Source organism: Corythoichthys intestinalis, chromosome 6, assembly GCF_030265065.1.
Source record: "Corythoichthys intestinalis isolate RoL2023-P3 chromosome 6, ASM3026506v1, whole genome shotgun sequence".
In the NCBI taxonomy this organism is placed as follows: domain Eukaryota; kingdom Metazoa; phylum Chordata; class Actinopteri; order Syngnathiformes; family Syngnathidae; genus Corythoichthys; species Corythoichthys intestinalis.
Window position 1 is genome coordinate 27,447,466 of NC_080400.1, and position 18,682 is coordinate 27,466,147.

The 18,682-nt window shown below is 39.2% G+C and overlaps 1 protein-coding gene across 1 annotated transcript; it reads left to right on the forward strand.

The window, feature by feature from the left end:
- The first annotated feature begins 202 nt into the window (after positions 1-202).
- Positions 203-8,976, forward strand: LOC130917424 (ras-related protein Rap-2b). Its single transcript, XM_057838810.1, has 2 exons — positions 203-1,221; positions 7,126-8,976. Exon 1 carries the CDS (start codon positions 633-635, stop codon positions 1,182-1,184), a length of 552 nt encoding a protein of 183 aa, XP_057694793.1. The 5' UTR covers positions 203-632; the 3' UTR covers positions 1,185-1,221; positions 7,126-8,976.
- The last annotated feature ends 9,706 nt before the right edge of the window (positions 8,977-18,682 follow it).

Here is an 18,682-nt window from a genome sequence, read left to right on the forward strand (position 1 = left end):
CTTGAAGTGTACCACGCAGTACAAAAGAATGTTGTGAGTCAAGCGCTGGTAAGCCTGGGATCAGCCATGTCGAAACTTAGGTGGGGCAGCAGCAGGTCTTACAAGGTTGTGGTGTACTGTACCTTTAAAAAGCGGCAAGTGTTCACTTTGAGTGACGTAAGACGCAATCTTGCGTGGGCAGGAAGCCTGGTGCCACAGCTCAAGTTAGATATTGTTTTGAAGCACGACGCCGGAAATTTGATTTTAAAAAATTACCAATAGCTGCTAGTTGAGGATAAGAACTTATCGATGTAGTTTTATTTTGAAAGGTGTTTACAGGAAGTATCTAAGTTTTATGTTTACTTGACTTTATCAAAATGAGGAGGAAACAAGCCCGGTATGTCTACTTGAGCGAACACTGAAAAAGAGGGGGAGCTCGTTTGAGAACCGAACGGGTTGCGTTTAGCGCCGACTCGACATGCCACAACACAAGGGCTGACTTTGCGTCAGAACAACCGTGTGTACAGCTCTCCACTCACACCGAGCGGCGCTAGTTTAGCAGCCACGCCCCGTGGACCAGCGACCGGAGAGCTCCCACCCCCCCGAATACAACTGTTGGCGGCGAGGAAACGAGCCTGCTCTATCGGGGAACCATGAGGGAGTACAAAGTGGTGGTCCTCGGCTCCGGTGGAGTCGGGAAATCCGCGCTGACCGTCCAGTTCGTGACGGGGTCTTTCATTGAGAAGTACGACCCCACGATAGAGGATTTCTACCGGAAGGAGATCGAGGTGGACTCCTCGCCGTCCGTGCTGGAGATCCTTGACACGGCTGGTACCGAGCAGTTCGCCTCCATGCGAGACTTGTACATTAAAAACGGCCAGGGCTTCATCCTGGTCTACAGCCTGGTCAACCAGCAGAGCTTCCAGGACATCAAGCCCATGCGGGACCAGATTATTCGGGTGAAACGGTACGAAAGGGTGCCTATGATCTTAGTGGGCAACAAAGTGGACTTAGAGGGGGAACGGGAGGTGTCGTCCGGCGAGGGTAAGGCATTGGCGGACGATTGGAACTGTCCTTTCATGGAGACCTCAGCCAAGAACAAGACCTCGGTGGACGAGCTTTTCGCCGAGATAGTCCGTCAGATGAACTATGCGTCCACGCCGAATGGCGACGACCAGTGTTGTTCGTCCTGTGTCATCCTGTAAAGGAAACTTCGGATCGTTGTTCGCTTTTTTTGCAATGGTAAGTTGGTTCGGCAGTTATGCTTTTTAAAAGTTTGCTTAAAAACTTAGTTTATAACTTAACCCCGGTTTATTTTCCAACTGTGCTTTTTTTCCAACGTTAATAAAGTTAATAACGAAATAACTTGTACTAATTTACACATGTAAATGAAAACTTTGTGGAAGGGTGGGGCGGCTAAGGCAGAAATCAGCACATTCTGTGTGGGGGTCCGTTTACACATGCTGTGTCGTTTCTGACCACTCCTGTTAACACAACAAAATTACTAGATTACTGGCTAGCTAAACGGTATTTTGTGTCCTTTTAACTTGTTATAATTTTGTCTCCCAATGTCAAGATTATGATTTTCATGTTCTACAAGTGTTATCCCAGTTGTAATAAACTAGGGTGACCATATTTTGATTTCCAAAAAAAGAGGACACTCACCCTGGCTTCAAGATACTTGAATTTTACTCGGAAGTTCACTCAAAGATGTCTATATCACTTTAATATATTTAAAGTGTGCCCCCTCACGCTGGATGGGAAAATGCAGTTTGAAAATAAAAAAATAAATAATAATGACTAAAATATAATATTATATATATATATATATATATATAAATAATGCAGACCCATGGAAATGTAGTCCAGTCAGTACACATACACACAGTAGGCTATGTGCCAACTAAACATTTTTATAAATTACTATCACGACAATTGTCCTTGACAAATTGTTATTCCCATTCAATTGATATTCTAATTCAATGTTCTAGATTGCACACAAACAATAACCGAAGTAAACTGACAAACTATTCAACCAGCATGTTTCCAAACGTAGCAGTTCAATACTACGTTTCCCATAATGCCTAGCATGGTTTAGCTTACTGATAGCAAGCTGAGGCAAAAAATCAAACTTTGCTAGAAAAGTTTACGATCATCGGCAGCGCAACGATGTGACACCAAATGGGATTTTACAGTCAAAGCTCCGACAGAAGTCAACAGTTGCTATTATTTACGTAATTATCGTTAAAAACTTAACAATTGGGCAGGCATTGTGAACAAATTGTCAACCCAGTAGATGGCGGTAATGCCTCATGATAGGGGTAAACTGCCAACAAAAACAAGAAGAACTACTCCTTCCCTCCCTTCTAGTAGGAGCCATGTCAACTGCTGCCACCCAGCGGCCGGAGGGATTCTCTTCAAATTGGTCCCGTGAAAAATCATAAAAACCGGAGATTTCTATGAATTTATAAAACCAGCCCGGACGACGGGGATACTACGTGAAAGTAGGACTTGTCCGGGCAAAAGAGGACATTTGGTCACCCTAAATAAACATTGTTTTTAAAAAGCAGCTGACGTTAAAGACTTATCATAATGCAGTTGCTACTTAACCTTTTATAGGGAAAGTGACTGATTAATTAAGGCCATGTCTACACGTAGCAGGGAATTTAGTAAAAATATTTTTTTCTATGGTTTCACCTATCATCCACATGCACACGCATATTTTGGGCATTGAAAACGAGGGTTCCTAAAAACTCCGACCTAAGTGAAAATGTGTGAATTCTGCGTTTGTAGCGCCATTATATGAACACCGATAACCAAAGATTTAACTGTAGAATAATCACTGTCTGCGACAAACTTTCTTCGTACGTCACACATTAGACCAATGTTTACAATTGGAGCCAACATGAATATCTCTGCAGTGGGTTTAGTCGACGTTTTTGCTTTGTTGGTTTTATAGTCTACCATGTAGTATTGGGGCCAAATAAAGAGGGGGTGGGGGACTATGGAATTAAAGTCGTACTATTGCTACGTGAAAAAATAAATAAATAAATAAAAATACCGTATTGGCCCGAATATAAGACAGTGTTTTTTGCATTGAAATAAGACTGAAAAAGTGGGGGTCGTCTTACATTCGCGGTCGAGACGTTATACACATTCACGACGCTAGATGGCACCAGATATCACTGAAGCGATGTTTTGTCATGACAGTTCTCAGCTACTCTTAAATTTAACCAGTTTGCATTATTTTTTTGCAATGTTTTTCATTATTCAGATTTGTCTCAAGACTACAGTTACAGTTAGACTTCACTTTGATGGTTAATGCAGTTATTGCAATTTTGTTGTTTTATCACAAAAGATTGGTTTATTTACATATCAAAAACCAGAAGCCATTCATTTACGAATGTGACCACACTTTAGTTTACATATTTAAATGTTCCGATATTAAGATTTGAATGAAGCAAAATAACATGCTTTTTCTCTCAAATATATTGTTATAATCATTTGTTTCAGATGTACTGTAATTATTTTCTGTACAAAAATTAATTTGGTGTTCAAAAAGTCTTTTTTTCAAACTTGAGTCTTGAAAAAGAGGGGGTCGTCTTATAATCAGGGCCGTCTTATATTTGAGCCGATACGGTAGTATTACTTGAGGCGTGCAAAATTTCCGATTCTTAGATTATTCGCGATTTGGCCGTGGAAGATTCGAGAACGATTCACAAACATCCAAATTCCGATTATTGAATTATACCAGGTAAAGCGGAACTAAAACACAGTCAGGGTGGTCTTCGGGACGCAATGAGGAACGGACTGAGAGTAAATATAATTTTCCACTCATTCCACTAGATAAAAAAACAATAATACCTGACTTCGGCCGACAGCTGCTACAAACAACGCCCTGTTGCGAGTTGATACAAACATACGGCCACATACGGCTACGGTAGATAATACATAAACGTAGAACTAGATGCGAAATGACAGACGACGTTACAACATTTATAGAGAACTAGATGCGAAATGACAGACTTACGGCGTTATTAAACGGCCGCCGTCTTAAAGCAGTAGGCTTCTCTAGAAGGCTCAGTTGTAGCGAACCTAATCAACTTTTTATCTAAAATACTCATAAATCGGCAAAATCTTGACTTGAATCTATCTTTAACTGATGAAACAGATTTAAAACTTTGACATGTTGAAAGTAGAAGAGAAATTATGGAATAACTGGAGCAATTTTAACAACTTTAACAGTTGATTCACAACATTAAATTAATTGAATGTAGTTTAAAGCTGCTGATACAGAATGGGGACTTGAGTATTTTATTTACTGTTATTAACTGTTAACTTGATTCTGAAATAGTACTTTGGTTTAGCCTGAGAGTATTTTTGAACAATTTTTTGAACTAATGTCCAAAACATTAAAAGCGGGGTTGGGGGGGGGGGGCATCAATAATCGATTATAATCGAATTGGAGCCTCGTAATCGAATTGTTAGGTGCCCAAAGATTCCCACTTCAAATTATTACGTAGGCGTAATGTAGCAGTAGACTGCTATGCACTGGAAGCTGCAACAAATCATTAGATTATATGTCATTCTATGGATAATAATCTGATGTAGATGAGCCAAAATATTAAGGACCTAACCTAACCCTAAAACAAGATACCTTCAATAACGTTGATTTTAACAGAGGCGGCAGTGAACGCTGTACGTAAAGTACGTAGCTGCTTATTCAGCTATATTAGTCCTACGTAAAAATAGTTTTATTCTCGTAGTATTAGTACAAGAAAAAAGTCAAACTATTACTACAAGAATAAAAGTCGTGTTTTTACATAGGGCTAATGTTGCTGGATAAGCAGCTACGTACTTAACGTGGCGAGTTGCCCCCTCCGTTAACAATCTGGAAAGCATCATGTGTTTTAGAATTTGTTTTACAAATATGGAAATTCTTAATGTTTCGCCTCATCTAATTCAACTTATAATCAATAGAATGATTGATACGAGTGCTTCGTTGTAGCTCCTCTTTAAGGTACATGTACATAAAGTGCGTAGCGGCTTACAGCTACATTACCTGTATGTAATAATACCTTTTTTTTCTCGCAATAGTACGACTTTAATCTCGTAGTCCTTTTTTACCCTCCATTTCTTTATTTGGCCATAATACTCAGTTGTGATATTCTAAAACCAGGTTTAGCAGTAATTCTTCTTTTCCATTTTGAGGAAATGTCTTACTCTGATTGGATGGTATCTGGGAAACTGCTAGCGCCCTGAGGTTTGGCATTGTTATGGAATGTACTTAAAAACAAATTAATTAGGTTGTCTGTGGATGTTTTTTTTTTTTTTCTACAAAAGTGGGTGTGTAGACGTAGTTATTTTTTCTGGACTGGAAAGCAGGATCCTCGGTTTTAAAAAACCCTACTAGGTGTAGACATGGCCTAAAAAAAAAAAACAGCAGCTTAACTTGACCCCATAAACACCTGGCGTCCACAAATTTGGACTTCACATTTGTGCCCTACATGGCCCATTTTATATAATGTGATTTTTATAACTTCCTAAAATGTTAATCAAAACAAAATTAATTACATTAATATAAACAGAAATACACTCTAGCCCCAATAACACCAAACATTGTTGTTTTTAAATTTCAGTTATCAATTAATTGCCTGCCATTGAAAATGATAGGCGTCCAATTCATTTAAACTGGGATGACTGGCTCTGAATGCTCATCTTTCGGTGCCATTGATGCCATTAGACGTCCAGTCCGTTTTGACTGGGAGGATCTGCCAGCCTCTTCCACTCAAAATGGATTAGACATCTCTATGCAAGCCATAGAGCATAATAAGTGCGCTGTAAATGGGTAATGTCCACTCATTGCTAGGCAGAATTTAAGAAGCTCAATCATAACCAGTCGCCCATTGGTCGACGACAATAGGCAAACATCAGTCAAGCAAGGAATTAAAAACTCAGGAAAGCAGTCTTCAAAATACCACTTGAAGGATTACACACACCCACTTAACTATTGACGAAGCGCTCTATTTTAAATATAAGATCTTTACTCACCACAAATATACAGGTTCTCTGACTTTTGAGTGACATAGTTCCACAAAAACACTTGGGCCTTATATATAAAACATTACCAGGGAATAGTAGTAAGCGAGATTGCTAGCTATCTTAGTGCTGGCTGCGCAAAATTGTTCGCATAACCTCGAAACGTGCTATGTCAGGATCATTGTAAACCAAAGATCCACTTATCTAATGTAGGCCTTACCAATTCCTAAAGATCTTTGTTCAACTATAAATTTGGTGATTAAATAAAGCAATACTACTTTTAACCATAATGTCTCTTTCTGCATGTACCTATAGGTATCCTCGTTTACATGGCCAATTACGTACAAATAAATCAAATTTACATAATTGCCTGATTTCATATAAAAAATTTCATTTACCGGTACATATCCTTTTCTGATTGGTTGAAGTTCTGAGATTACAAATCACACGCGATGAACTTCATTTCGCATGGCGGTGTAAGAATATATAATTTTATGTCCTAATAAGGTACAATAAGTTACCACTGCATACTACATTATTTACCGATTTTTGCAAGTGTATTTCATATAAATTTTTTACTGAACTATTCACGTAAAACAGGACTTCAATTCTATACTTGCATTGACCGACTACGGCACGTTCCAACTTACGTTAATATTCAATTTACATTGCCGTTGTGCAAAAGGAACTGGGTCGAATACCAAGGACCTCTTATACATGGAACCAATTGCAACAAGACTAAATGTTTTTTTCAATCAGTGTGGTACGTTTCGGACTGCGATGCATTGGTGAATGGCACATTGACAGCACCACCTTAGTCATGAATCTGACCTTGCAGTCACTGAACCAGGTCCATCCGGACTGAGTCAGCCCTTTTGTTTTGTCACGCTGATAGGATTGAGGAAGCATCTTACTTGTTTGCAGAACTGGAGAGACAAGTTGTTCCTCACAACTTGATTTGCTTTTAAAAAGTTAGTTCTCTCTACACAAGATGGCGTAGGCTTGTTTCACTTTCTAACAGCTCGTGTCCCTGCATTTGTCCCCATCCAAGGATTGGTTTGTGGTCCGTGCTTAATTGGTGACTATTCTTTTTGTTGTTTGTGTCAGTGTGTTGCAGCAAGTGTGTCTACTTGGCGTCTCAGCCTGGCCTCGGAGGGAAAATGAAGCGGAATGCTGCAGGGAACAAGAAGAAGAGGAAGAGAAGGAGGGGAGCAACTGAGTCGAAGAGGAGGGGTCCATTCACTCTTCAGGAACTCTGCCGGGTCGGAGAATCTTTGCAGTGTGGTTCATATCCACAGTTGAGGGCAATACAACCGAATCTTCCCACTTGGGAACTCAAATCCCTCCTTCAAGGAAACGACACGGAAGACATTCAAAGGCGATTTGGGGGAAGAGAAAGACTGTGAAAAAATTATATTTTGTTAATAACCCCACTCAATCCTGGACGAGTACAAATTAAGAGGTTCTTTATAATTTTTTTGTTCCAAAGTCTAACAAGTTGGTGGTGGAATAACGTGACAACTCTCATTTTACCGGGGTGGCAAGGAGATCATGGCTGACTAGACGTGAGGACCACCACCTTGTGTCCAGTGCCTTTTTTGTCCCCTTACCCAACATACTTCAGCTGTTTCTGTTCAGTGCCAACACACCTCAGCAGGGCGACACAAATGTTATGTTTAAGCAATGGTGCTTTTCTGTGCATTTGGGTCTTTTTTTTTCTTTCTTTTCCTTCCAGACAGTCGACAGTGTTTGGCACTGCGACCACTCTTGAAACGCACAGGTACTGGAACCTTTACATTTATAGAAGCGAACAGCTTCCAGACCTCTTCAATCAATGTTTTATTTTGTAGACCAAGTTATGATGTACAGTAAATGGTGTGGACAAATCTAATCCTGATTGTAAGTTGAATTTCAGACCAGCCTTTCAAATGGCTGTCTGTTTTGAAAAAACAGAACTTTTAATACAGATGGCATTTTTAAAGAAAAAAACCGTGTGTTCTATTGTTTCAATTGTAGTATTCAATATTGATCGACCTGCTTTATTTGTTCAAACTTCAGAACACTTGAAGTGATCAGGTTCCAAATGTCACCGGATATGTTTTCACAGCTCTATCATCATGAGGGGATCCGAAGGCACGAAAAAGTCAGTAAACTTGCATCAATTTTTCAGCAGAGTGTGGATTCGCGCAATCCGCAGATACACCTGCAGTGTTTGACAGTGAAGACAACAACCAGGGTTTTTTATTTTTCCTGATTTCGAAGCCTCATTTTCATGCTCCTCATACTGTTCAATCATTCAATTTCAAGAAAGTTGTAAATACAGTGGTACCTCTGTATACCAGGGATGTCTCAGAAACTGGAGTTCGGTCATAAACTAAAGACTACCCCCGTAAGTTAAAGTAAGGGGCAAAGGATTCACCTTTAATTAAGATTTGAGTTACATCATCACATTTTTCAATCAAAAATTGAAAGTAGTCTTAAAAGTTACACAAAAAGCTTAAAAAAGTAAAACATGATCAATTCTTGAGTTATGCCAATGGGCTCGTGTAAAATGCGGACTTTTTGAGTAATATTTTTGGCTGCTAGGTTTTTGTGTTGCCAAAAAGTAAAATGCATTTAAAAATGTAATTCTTTGAAGCATGTTAAAATGAAATTTTTGCGAGCACACACACACAGAAAAAAAGTGCAATTGTAACGTGACCTAGAGTTGCAAGATTTACTTCTGAAAATGTTGGTCAAATTCCACATGCAACTTTAAAAATGTCTCCGGTTTCTAGTTTAACCAATTCAGCAACAACAATTCCTTCACCACCATGTAAATTGTGTGGTTTATGCATTGTTTTTAAAATATTAGAGGAAGTAAGGGCTCTTAAACCTTCCACTTCATGAAAACAAGCCTCCGATTGATTTCAACCATTGAAGTGTCCCTCTTCTGCTTGTGGTCCTGTTCGCATGAGACGGTCTAATGATATAAGAGCTGTATAAAAATGCTGCTTACTAATGCTCAGTTTAGATCATGGGTCTGCAAGTCCGGTCCTCGAGAGCCGCTATCCAGCTTGTTTTACATGTCACCCTCCTTTAACACACCTGAATCAAATAATCGGGATCGTTATCAGGCTCCTGCAGAGCTAGCTGATTAGCGGATCACTTGATTCAGGGGTGTAAAAGGAGGGAGACATGGAAAACAAGCTGGATAGCGGCTCTCGAGGACTGGACTTGCAGACCCCTGGTTTAGATTGAAACTCAAAAATATGTCTATGTATATACTGTATATACAGGGGTATGAAAAAGTATCTGAAAGTTTGGAAATTTCATTTCTGCATAGAATCACCATCAAATGTGATCTGATCTTTGTCAAAATCACACAGATGTAAAAACTGTCTGCTTTAACTAAAACCACCAAACATTTATAGGTTTTCATATTTTAATGAGGATAGCATGCAAACAATGACAGAAGGGGGAAAAATAAGTGAACCCTCTGCCTAAGGAGACTGAAAGAGCAATTTAAAGTTTTTTTTTTTTTTTTAACCAAATAACTTAAGTCAAATGTGTGCCCAATCACTGATGAGTGATTTAAAGCTGCCCTGCTCAACATAAAACACACCTGTTAAGAATTGTCTTGATGAGAAGCATTGTCTGATGTGCATCATAGCTATGTTAAAACAGCTGTCTGAAGACATTCGATCAAGGATTGTTGATATGTATAAAGCTGGGAAAGGATACAAAACCATCTCTAAAAGTCTGGACGTTCATCAATCGACAGAAGCTGTCTACAGATATACAGAATACTCAGAGAGGTTAAAAAAGAATCCTAAAGTGTCTGCTAAAGACTTACAGAAATCACTGGTACAGTCCAATATCTCTGTGCACACATTAACGATGTGTAAAACTATGGCCTAGAATGGTGTTAACGGGAGAACTCCACGGAGGAAGCCATTACGGTCTAAAAAAAACATTGCTGCTCGTTTAATGTTCGCAAAAAGGCACTTGAACACTCCACCGAAGTTTTGGCAAAGTTGAAAACCAAAGTTGAAATGTTTGGGAGTAACACACAACGTCATGTGTGGAGGAAAAATGGAACAGCTCACCAACATCAACACCTCATCCCCACAGTGAAGCATGGTGGAGGGAGCATCATGATTTGGGGCTGTTATGCTTCCTCGGGGCCTAGACAACTTGCAATCATTAATGGAAGAATGAATTCAAAAATTAATCAGGTTGTTTTGCAGGAAAATCTGAGGCTGTCTGTCAGTTGAAGCTAAAAACAGGATGGATGCTGCTAGAAGACAATGATCAAAAACACAGAAGTAAATCAACTTCAGAATGGTTTCAGAAGAACAAAATACACATTCTGGAGTGGCCAAGTCAAAGTCCAGACTTGAACCACATTGTGATGTTGTGACATGACCTAAAGAGACTGATCTGCAGCTACAAGAAGCGTCCGGTTGAAGTTATTGCTACCAAAGGGAGGCACAAAATATTAAATGTGATGGTTCACTTACTTATTTGTCCCCCTTCTGTCATTGTTTGCATAGTATCATCAATAAAATATGAAAACCTATAAATGTTTGGGTGGTTTTAGTTAAAGCAGTTTTTTCATCTGTGTGATTTTGACAAAGATCCGATCACATTTGATGGTGATTTTATGCAGAAATGGGAGAAATTCCAAAAGGTTCAGATACTTTTTCATACCACTGTATGTACACAGTATACATATGTAAAGTACATGTTATGTAGAGTACTATGTACAGTATGATCATGTGTCAGTACGTCTGCGTTAGTGTTCCACCTGTAAAAGCTTCTGAGTCAGCGTCTTTGGCTTGGCTGACGTCATGTGACCATGGAGCTGATCAGTGCGTCTGTCAGGTAAGGATAACATTAGCTCATTGGCTTCCATTGATAGCGATATGTCAAATTCATTTTGATTGGAGTGTTGGCAGTGAATGATCATGTTTCAAGATCATTGATGGCAATGGATCATCCAGTCTGTTTTACCTAGTTAAAATGGATTTTTATGAATGGAAGCAAATGAGACAATACCATGTAAGGTTCTAGATAGACATGAAAGTGCATGAAATTTCAGAAGTCTAACGTTTTCTGAGTTACACAATTTGAGCTTTGCTCCCCCAATACAATAATTCTAAAAACAGAAACAACCAGCCAAGAGACTAGCAGTTGTCATTTCATTTTAAAGTTGAAGTAACACCCCGACACCTCCATTTCACAGTGTATTGTGGGAGTTTTGGTTCAATTATTTTAAGTCGTGACCTGTCATCACTTATTAGTTATTATTTTTGCTTAAATTCTGTGCGACAATATTAAAAGTTAGTTGCGCAAGACAGGAATTGTCTAACAGTTTGACTCATGCAAGTCCGCATTTTGTGTTAGATTATTTCAAGATTATCTAGCTTTATTGTTTCCCCTTCTCTTTGTTTTGAAGTCATATCAGTGGTTCACATCTTTTCACTTGTATGACAGTTATGACTGTTAAAATGTCAATCTCGATAATGTCTGTGCAGTTACAGTATCTAAAGGGTTTAGGGCAATGACAGTTTGACCCTGGAGCCATATGCTGTGTGTAGTTATCGCTGCTGTTACAAAATTTAACATTGTTGCCTAAATGTATGTTGCAACTTTGGTTTGTACAGAGGGTTCTGTTTCTTGCTGTTGAAAATCTACTGCAAATCATAGATTTCACCATCAGTTGACAAAACAACTCCCATAAACATTGCGCCATGCCTTATTATTTACAAGAATTTTCAATTTAAAAAACTGTTTTGTGGTGGCCACCACGTTTGATTCATACAGTAGCTTAATTTTAGCTCGAAATATTCAAATAAAATGAATGATAACTGCCCATTTTTCCGCTTTTAACCGACAATCTAGACCAGGGGTCCCCAAACTACGGCCCGCGGGCCGGATACCCGCCTCCACATTTGGTCTGGCCCCCTGAATAATACCAGAGAGCATTTTTATTTTATTTATTTATTTTTTTTTAAAATGTTTTCTCAATAGTGTTATTTATTTCCTGGCTTTTTTCTGTCAAGAACCCAGAGATGGTTATTTGGTTATTATCTATTTAATTAATGGTGTTAATTATATTATATTAATATTATATTATATTATATTATTTTTATTGTATTTACTTTTGTTCCGTGAAGAATCCAGAAAGGGTAATTTGATTGTGGCTTACTGAAAGACAATATTTTTTTACATTTAGGCACTCCTGCAATCGTCACACTTTTTCTGTTACAAACTGACCCCGACCCCTCATCAGAGAAGGGAAAGGTAATGTGGCCCTCACAGGAAAAAGTTTGGGGGCCGCTGATCTAGACTGTTCTATGTTCATATCTATAGAAATTGTGGAATGTACGCATTGATTTACAAGAATTTTCATCAACTTAAAAAGCTCTTTGTTTTGTGATGGCCGCCATGATGTATCCATTCACAGTAGCGTAAGTGTACATTCAAATGATCAGGTAATTTTCGCCTGTATTTGGGCAAAAAAGTAGTAATTTAGACATTTCTGCGTTCATACGGGGGGGGGGGGGGGGGGGGGGGGGTCACCTTTAACGTGTTTTATTTTATGTAACATTTCAAGCTAAAAACGACGAGGGCCAGATAGCCAGTAAGACGTGCCTCCGTGCTGAGGCAATAGTAAAATCGGAATTCAACCTAAATAAGTTGAGACTATATATAGAAAAATGCTAATTTTGCTTTTGTTGAGTAAAATTAAAATGATTCTGTATGCTTTCCTCAAGTATTAAGTTTCTGATGTGTAAATTGAGTGATTTATTAGCTGTTGAAAACTTGCACTTAAAAAAAAAAAGTTATTTTGGGAAAAAAACGTCTATATTAAATATAGCTATTGAGCCTGAAAATATAGGTGATTATCTCTGCATTAGGTGATTTTTGTGGATCTAGCGTAAAATTTGAGAATTTTATTGCCATTTTAAGTTTTCTTATATATAAAAAAAAAAAATTAATCAGGATTTTATTAGATTTTAAATTTTTTCATGTCACTGCTCATGGAGACTCTTATATGCCTAAGGGAGGTGCCTGTTTTGGTTTTAGGTCGCCAGCGGCTTTGGTTTTGATAATATTTGAATGTTAAGTTTTTGAAAATAGGCCCCCTCTGGATCAGCCACTAGCTCCGTGTCCCGGCAACTGATAGTGAAGTCTATGTGCAAGTAATAAAGCTAAGTAGTGAAAAGAAAACTATATCAAATAACTCGTAAGCCCTTCCTGTGCTGAAACTGTTTCAGCGAAGGCAAGCCTTGTGTTTGCATGGCGCATGGTTGAAATTGAACTCTGCCTTGAACTGCTGCTTGATAAGCTCGTTTATTGCAACTTATAAGCCAGATAGTGTAAGCGTTAAACCCCCCCTGCACCCTCCTCCGTCCTTTGACTGTTTTGATCATTAGCTGTGGCGTAAACATATGTTAGCTGAAGAATTTGCCCTTTGGTGGAAAAGGCGGTTGGGAGCTCTTCTTTCTTTTTATCTCAGAGTTTCACATCCTGCTTTGCACCTCATATTTGCAGGACTTTGGTATCACATGCAGGTCCTTTTTTAAAAAAAAATGTCATGAGAGGGAGTCACGTGATGTGGTTGCCATGGTTAAAGGGGGTTGGGATGTGGTATGGCTGCTGGGGTTGTGGGGGGATATGGCCTCGTGACCTGGCTGCTGCAATGGTGGTGACGTCGCGGGCGTCAGCCGCCTTGACTGCACATATACTGTCAGCTTTGCATTAAGACTGCTTATTGATCTCCAGATGATAAATCAGGCGATTTTGTTGGAGTCGGACTCTTGCAAGCGTGAGTGGGTGGTGTGCGCTTTTTTTCTTTTTTTATTTTACTTAAACATTTTTCCTTTTTTTGTTCCGTTTCTTACACAAGACTTAATCACTATATAGACTCCTCTGTGAATTACAGGCTGCTACTGCTCCCCGAGCGTCAGAGTGCTATTTCGGAGGCTCTGTTGTGTACAAGCTTGCGGTTTTCTTTCCTCCTTCGGCGAAGCTCTCTGGCATCCCTCTTAACTGTATTAGCTTCCCTTTATCAAGTTACCCAATGCCGATAATTAAGCTAAAAAATGCCAATGCAGCAGCTGCATTAAATCTTAAGTGACAACATGACTTGATTTTGCATGCGCATCGAGGTCAGCAATGTTCCGAATCACGTACTGCTCTATGATCAGCGTATTCTGATTACTTAAATTAGAAATCTTTGTACATACAGTTTTATTCACAGTGAACCTTTTTTAATGTGAGACACCACACACGCAATAAGATAATAGCATTTTGTTTTCTTATTTGTGCAGCAAACTTCAAGCACAAACTGTATCGCCACCGAAAATCGTGATGACCATGTACATGTGTTCATAAATAGTGAACAAGCTTAACATTACTACTTTCGGCCCTGATCGCTGGGCAGGAAGATCGGGGGGAGTCCCTCTCAACACTTTATACCACAGAAAAATCTGACATCAGACAAATAACGTTCAAATTCAGCCTATCATTGGTTTAGTAGCTTACAACGCAAATGTGAATGCATTTTTTCCATTCGTATTGAATTCTTCTTATATTCATCTACGTTAGGGTTTAGGGTTAGGGTTAGTCAGGTAAGTTTCTCCTTCGTTTTTGTAGCCTTTGTACTGAGCAGCCAGGACGAAGAGGCGAGTATTTCATTTGCATTGGAATATGTAATGATAAAAAAAAATCTGTGGAAGCAAGATGTTGGTATGGACTGTGGTCATCGTTTTTTCTAAAAAGTAGCATTAATCCTTCAAATGCTGGCTGAGTTAAAGTCACAGATTTGTTAAGGTCACAGGAGATTTGTCTAAATCCAGTACGATTTGCTAAGGCCTTGTGTTAAATCATCCAAGTTTATTGCATCTTTTTTTTTTCCAGCTCCAGGTTTTTTTGTGACTTTAAGATTCTTAACAATTTTGATCCAATTTAAAACTATTCAACCTCTGGGAAAATTCTAGATTATCTCCAGAGGTAGGGATTGCCATCCTTGTAAATGCTGCCACAGTTCTCATGCACAGCAATAGCAAAGAATGGAATTATCACTTTGTGTTTGTCTTCTCCTCAGCCATGCTCATATATAAAGGTGAATGTAACTGAATGGTCTTTGACTGGACAAAGTTACGGTGGAATTTTTTTTGTTTTCTCACAAGAAAATTATAAGATTTTGGATGGATAATGATTCTACAGTTGATTCTTTTTTTAAAAAAACTTTTTAAAACTTAGGTTATCTTTTTGATGGTTGCACGTGTACTGCGTGTACAATTCAATTCAATTTTATTTGTATAGCCCTCAATCACAACAGAAGTCTCAAAGGGCTTTACAGAGGCAATATGATACACAATTAGAAATGAAGCAACAAAGATGAATAGATACAGTTCAAGTCCTGGGTATCCCCTATCCTTAAGACCCTCCATGCCGGAAAAACTCCAAAAACTCCAGAGTCAATTGGGAGAAAAATGAGAAACCTTGGGGAGTACCACAGTCAGGAGAGATCCACTCCCAGGACGGATAGACAGGAACCCCAGAACTGCTAATGGGAATTAGCAAGCGAAGTTATAGTCCGTAAAAATACAGTGGAGTAAAGGAGCAAGAGGAGGTCCCTCTAGTCAGATGAGATGGGGGTAGCAGCGAGGACGTCTATCCAGCCAGGGGTCCGGACAGTCAGGAGGCTGCAGCTGAAAAATAGCCCCTCCCCAGAGGGGAGGGGGGAAAGGGGACACCGGGTGACTAGTGATGAAGAGACTAGACAACTAGATATTAACATTGGAAAATATAAATAAAGTAAGACAAGTGGTAGGTAGAGTAAGAAAAGGAGATAGAACTCAGCGGCTGTACTGCCCCCAGCATTATAGCTTCTAGTGCAGCTTAGACTAAACTGTGAGTCTACTCCGACTTCAACTAGCCTAACCATAAGCTTTGTCGAATAGGAACGTTTTTAATCTAATCTTAAATGTGCAGACTGTCTCGGCTTCTTTAATACTAGCTGGAAGCTGATTCCATAAAACAGGGGCTTGGTGGCTAAAGGCTCTAGCTCCGACAGTACTTTTATAAACCCTGGGAACTACCAGTAGACCTGCATTCTGAGATCGGAGTGTTCTGTTGGGGCGGTATGGAACCAGAGCATCAGTGAGATAAGATGGTCCCAACCCATTAATGGTCTTAAATGTAAGAAGGAGTATTTTAAATTTAATTCTAAACTCGACTGGAAGCCAGTAAAGTGCCTGGAGCACAGGGGTGATGTGCTCTCTTCTATTGGTTCCTGTTAAAAGTCTTGCTGCTGTGTTTTGGACTAGCTGAAGACCTTGTAGAGAGCTTTTAGGACAAGCTGCAAGTAGGGAGTTACAGTAATTCAATCTCGATGTAACGAACGCGTGAATTAATTTTTCTGCATCGCTTTTAGATAAAATATTTCTAATTTTGGCGATGTTGCGCAGGTGAAAGAAAGCCTTTCTACAGGTTTGTTTAATGTGTGCTTTAAACAATAAGTCAGGGTCGAATAAAACTCCTAGGTTTTTAACTGTGGTGCTGGAGGCTACACTTACATTGTCCAGAGTGACTATCTGGGCAGCTAAAGAGTCTCTCACACTTTTCGGGCCTATTATAAGGACTTCTGTCTTTTCAGGGTTAAGTAGAAGATAGTTAGTGCTCATCCAGGTATTTATATCGCGGACGCAGGCACTTAGTTTTTCTACTTGCCTGACCTGCTCAGGTTTAATTGATAAATACAGTTGTGTGTCGTCAGCGTAACAATGAAAGTTAATGCTATGTTTTCTGATGATATTACCTAGAGGAAGCATATACAGCGTAAACAAGATGGGCCCGAGGACCGATCCTTACGGCACACCATAACTAACTCTAGAGTACGATGATGATTGCTGGTTTACAATGACAAACTGGTACCTATTAGATAAATATGATTTAAACCAGCAGAGGGCTGCTCCTCTAATGCCTATGTCACATTCTAATCTCTGCAATAAGATATTATGGTCGATTGTGTCAAAGGCTGCACCAGGTCCAACAGAACCAGGATCGAGACTAATCCAACGTCAGCGGCAAGTAACAAGTCATTAGTTACTTTAACTAATGCGGTTTCAGTGCTATGATGAGCTCGAAAGCCAGACTGGAAATGTTCAAATAAACTATTGTCCTGTAGGTGCTGACAGAGCTGTTTAATTACCACTCTTTCAAGGACTTTGGAGAGAAATGGTAAGTTAGAAATAGGTCTATAATTGGCCAAAATATCAGGATCAAGAGTAGGTTTTTTCAAGAGCGGTTTAATAACTGCATATTTAAAGGACTGCGGCACGTAGCCAGTAACTAATGAGGTATTTATTATATTTAAGATAGTGTCACTAGTTAGAGGCAGGGTCTCTTTAAAAAGTTTGGTTGGGATTGGGTCGAGGAGGCACGTTGATGGTTTGGAGGACATTATAATTGAAATTACATAGATTTGGTCTACAGTGGTAAAGTTATTTAATATTTTAGAGGGGTTTATAGGAGATTCCGAATTCTTTGTCTGCACTTTATCAGACCTAATAACTGGAAGTGATTTATTTATTTTATTTTTCTAATAGTTGCGATTTTATTGTTAAAAATTTTTAGGAAGTCATCACAGCTAAGGGTGGTTGGGATATAAGGTTCTATTGAGCTGTGACTGTTTGTCAGCCTTGCTACAGTGCTGAACAAAAACCTAGGATTATTTTTGTTTTCATCTATTAAGGATGAGTAATATCTGGTTTTAGCCGTACGCAAGGCCTGCTTATATGTCACTAAGCTGTGTTTCCAGGCAGAGAGGGTGTGCTGTGTTGGAACGGCGCCAAAGTCTTTCTAATTTACGTGTCGATTGTTTAAGAGAGCGTGTTTCAGCATTATACCAGGGAGAGGCTCGTCTCGGCTTGCCAAACTTTAATTTGGAGGGAGCGACGACATCGAGGGTAGTACGAAACGTAAACATAACATGATCAACAAACTCGTCATTAACAGCAAGGCCGGACATTATTCCTTCATAATTAGATGACATGGAGGCAAATTTAGGCTGAATTATCTGTTTATACTCTGAAACAGAGCAATCACCTAATGTCCTTTTCATCTGAGTTCTAGTCACTAGTGGCGGATTATCTTGAAGCACAAACTGAAAGGTAATTAGAAAATGATCAGACAGTACGGGGTTGTGGGGATGGACACTAAGATCACTAATCTCCGTACCGTAGGTTAAAATCAAGTCCAGGGTGTGCTTGTGACTATGAGTTGGTTTATTTACATTTTGAATGAAGCCAGTCCCATCTAGTAGGTCATTAAAGGCCTTACCACGGGAGTCACCTTCATCATCAACATGTATATTAAAATCCCCAACAATTATAATTCTATCCCAGCTTAGCAAAATACTAGATAAAAAGTCAGAAAAATCTAACAAAAACGGAGTAGGGACCAGGGGGACGGTAAACCACTATGAAAAGAACTGGTTTTTGGTTCTTCCAGTTAGCATCTATAATTGATAGTGCTAGACTTTCAAAGGAGGTATGAATGTAATTAGCTTTACTTTTTGGGCTCATACCTAAACAAGAGTGTGATATTACTGCCACCCTGAGACTAAGCTACACTTCCTACAGCTACTACTGTCCTCGACGAAGGA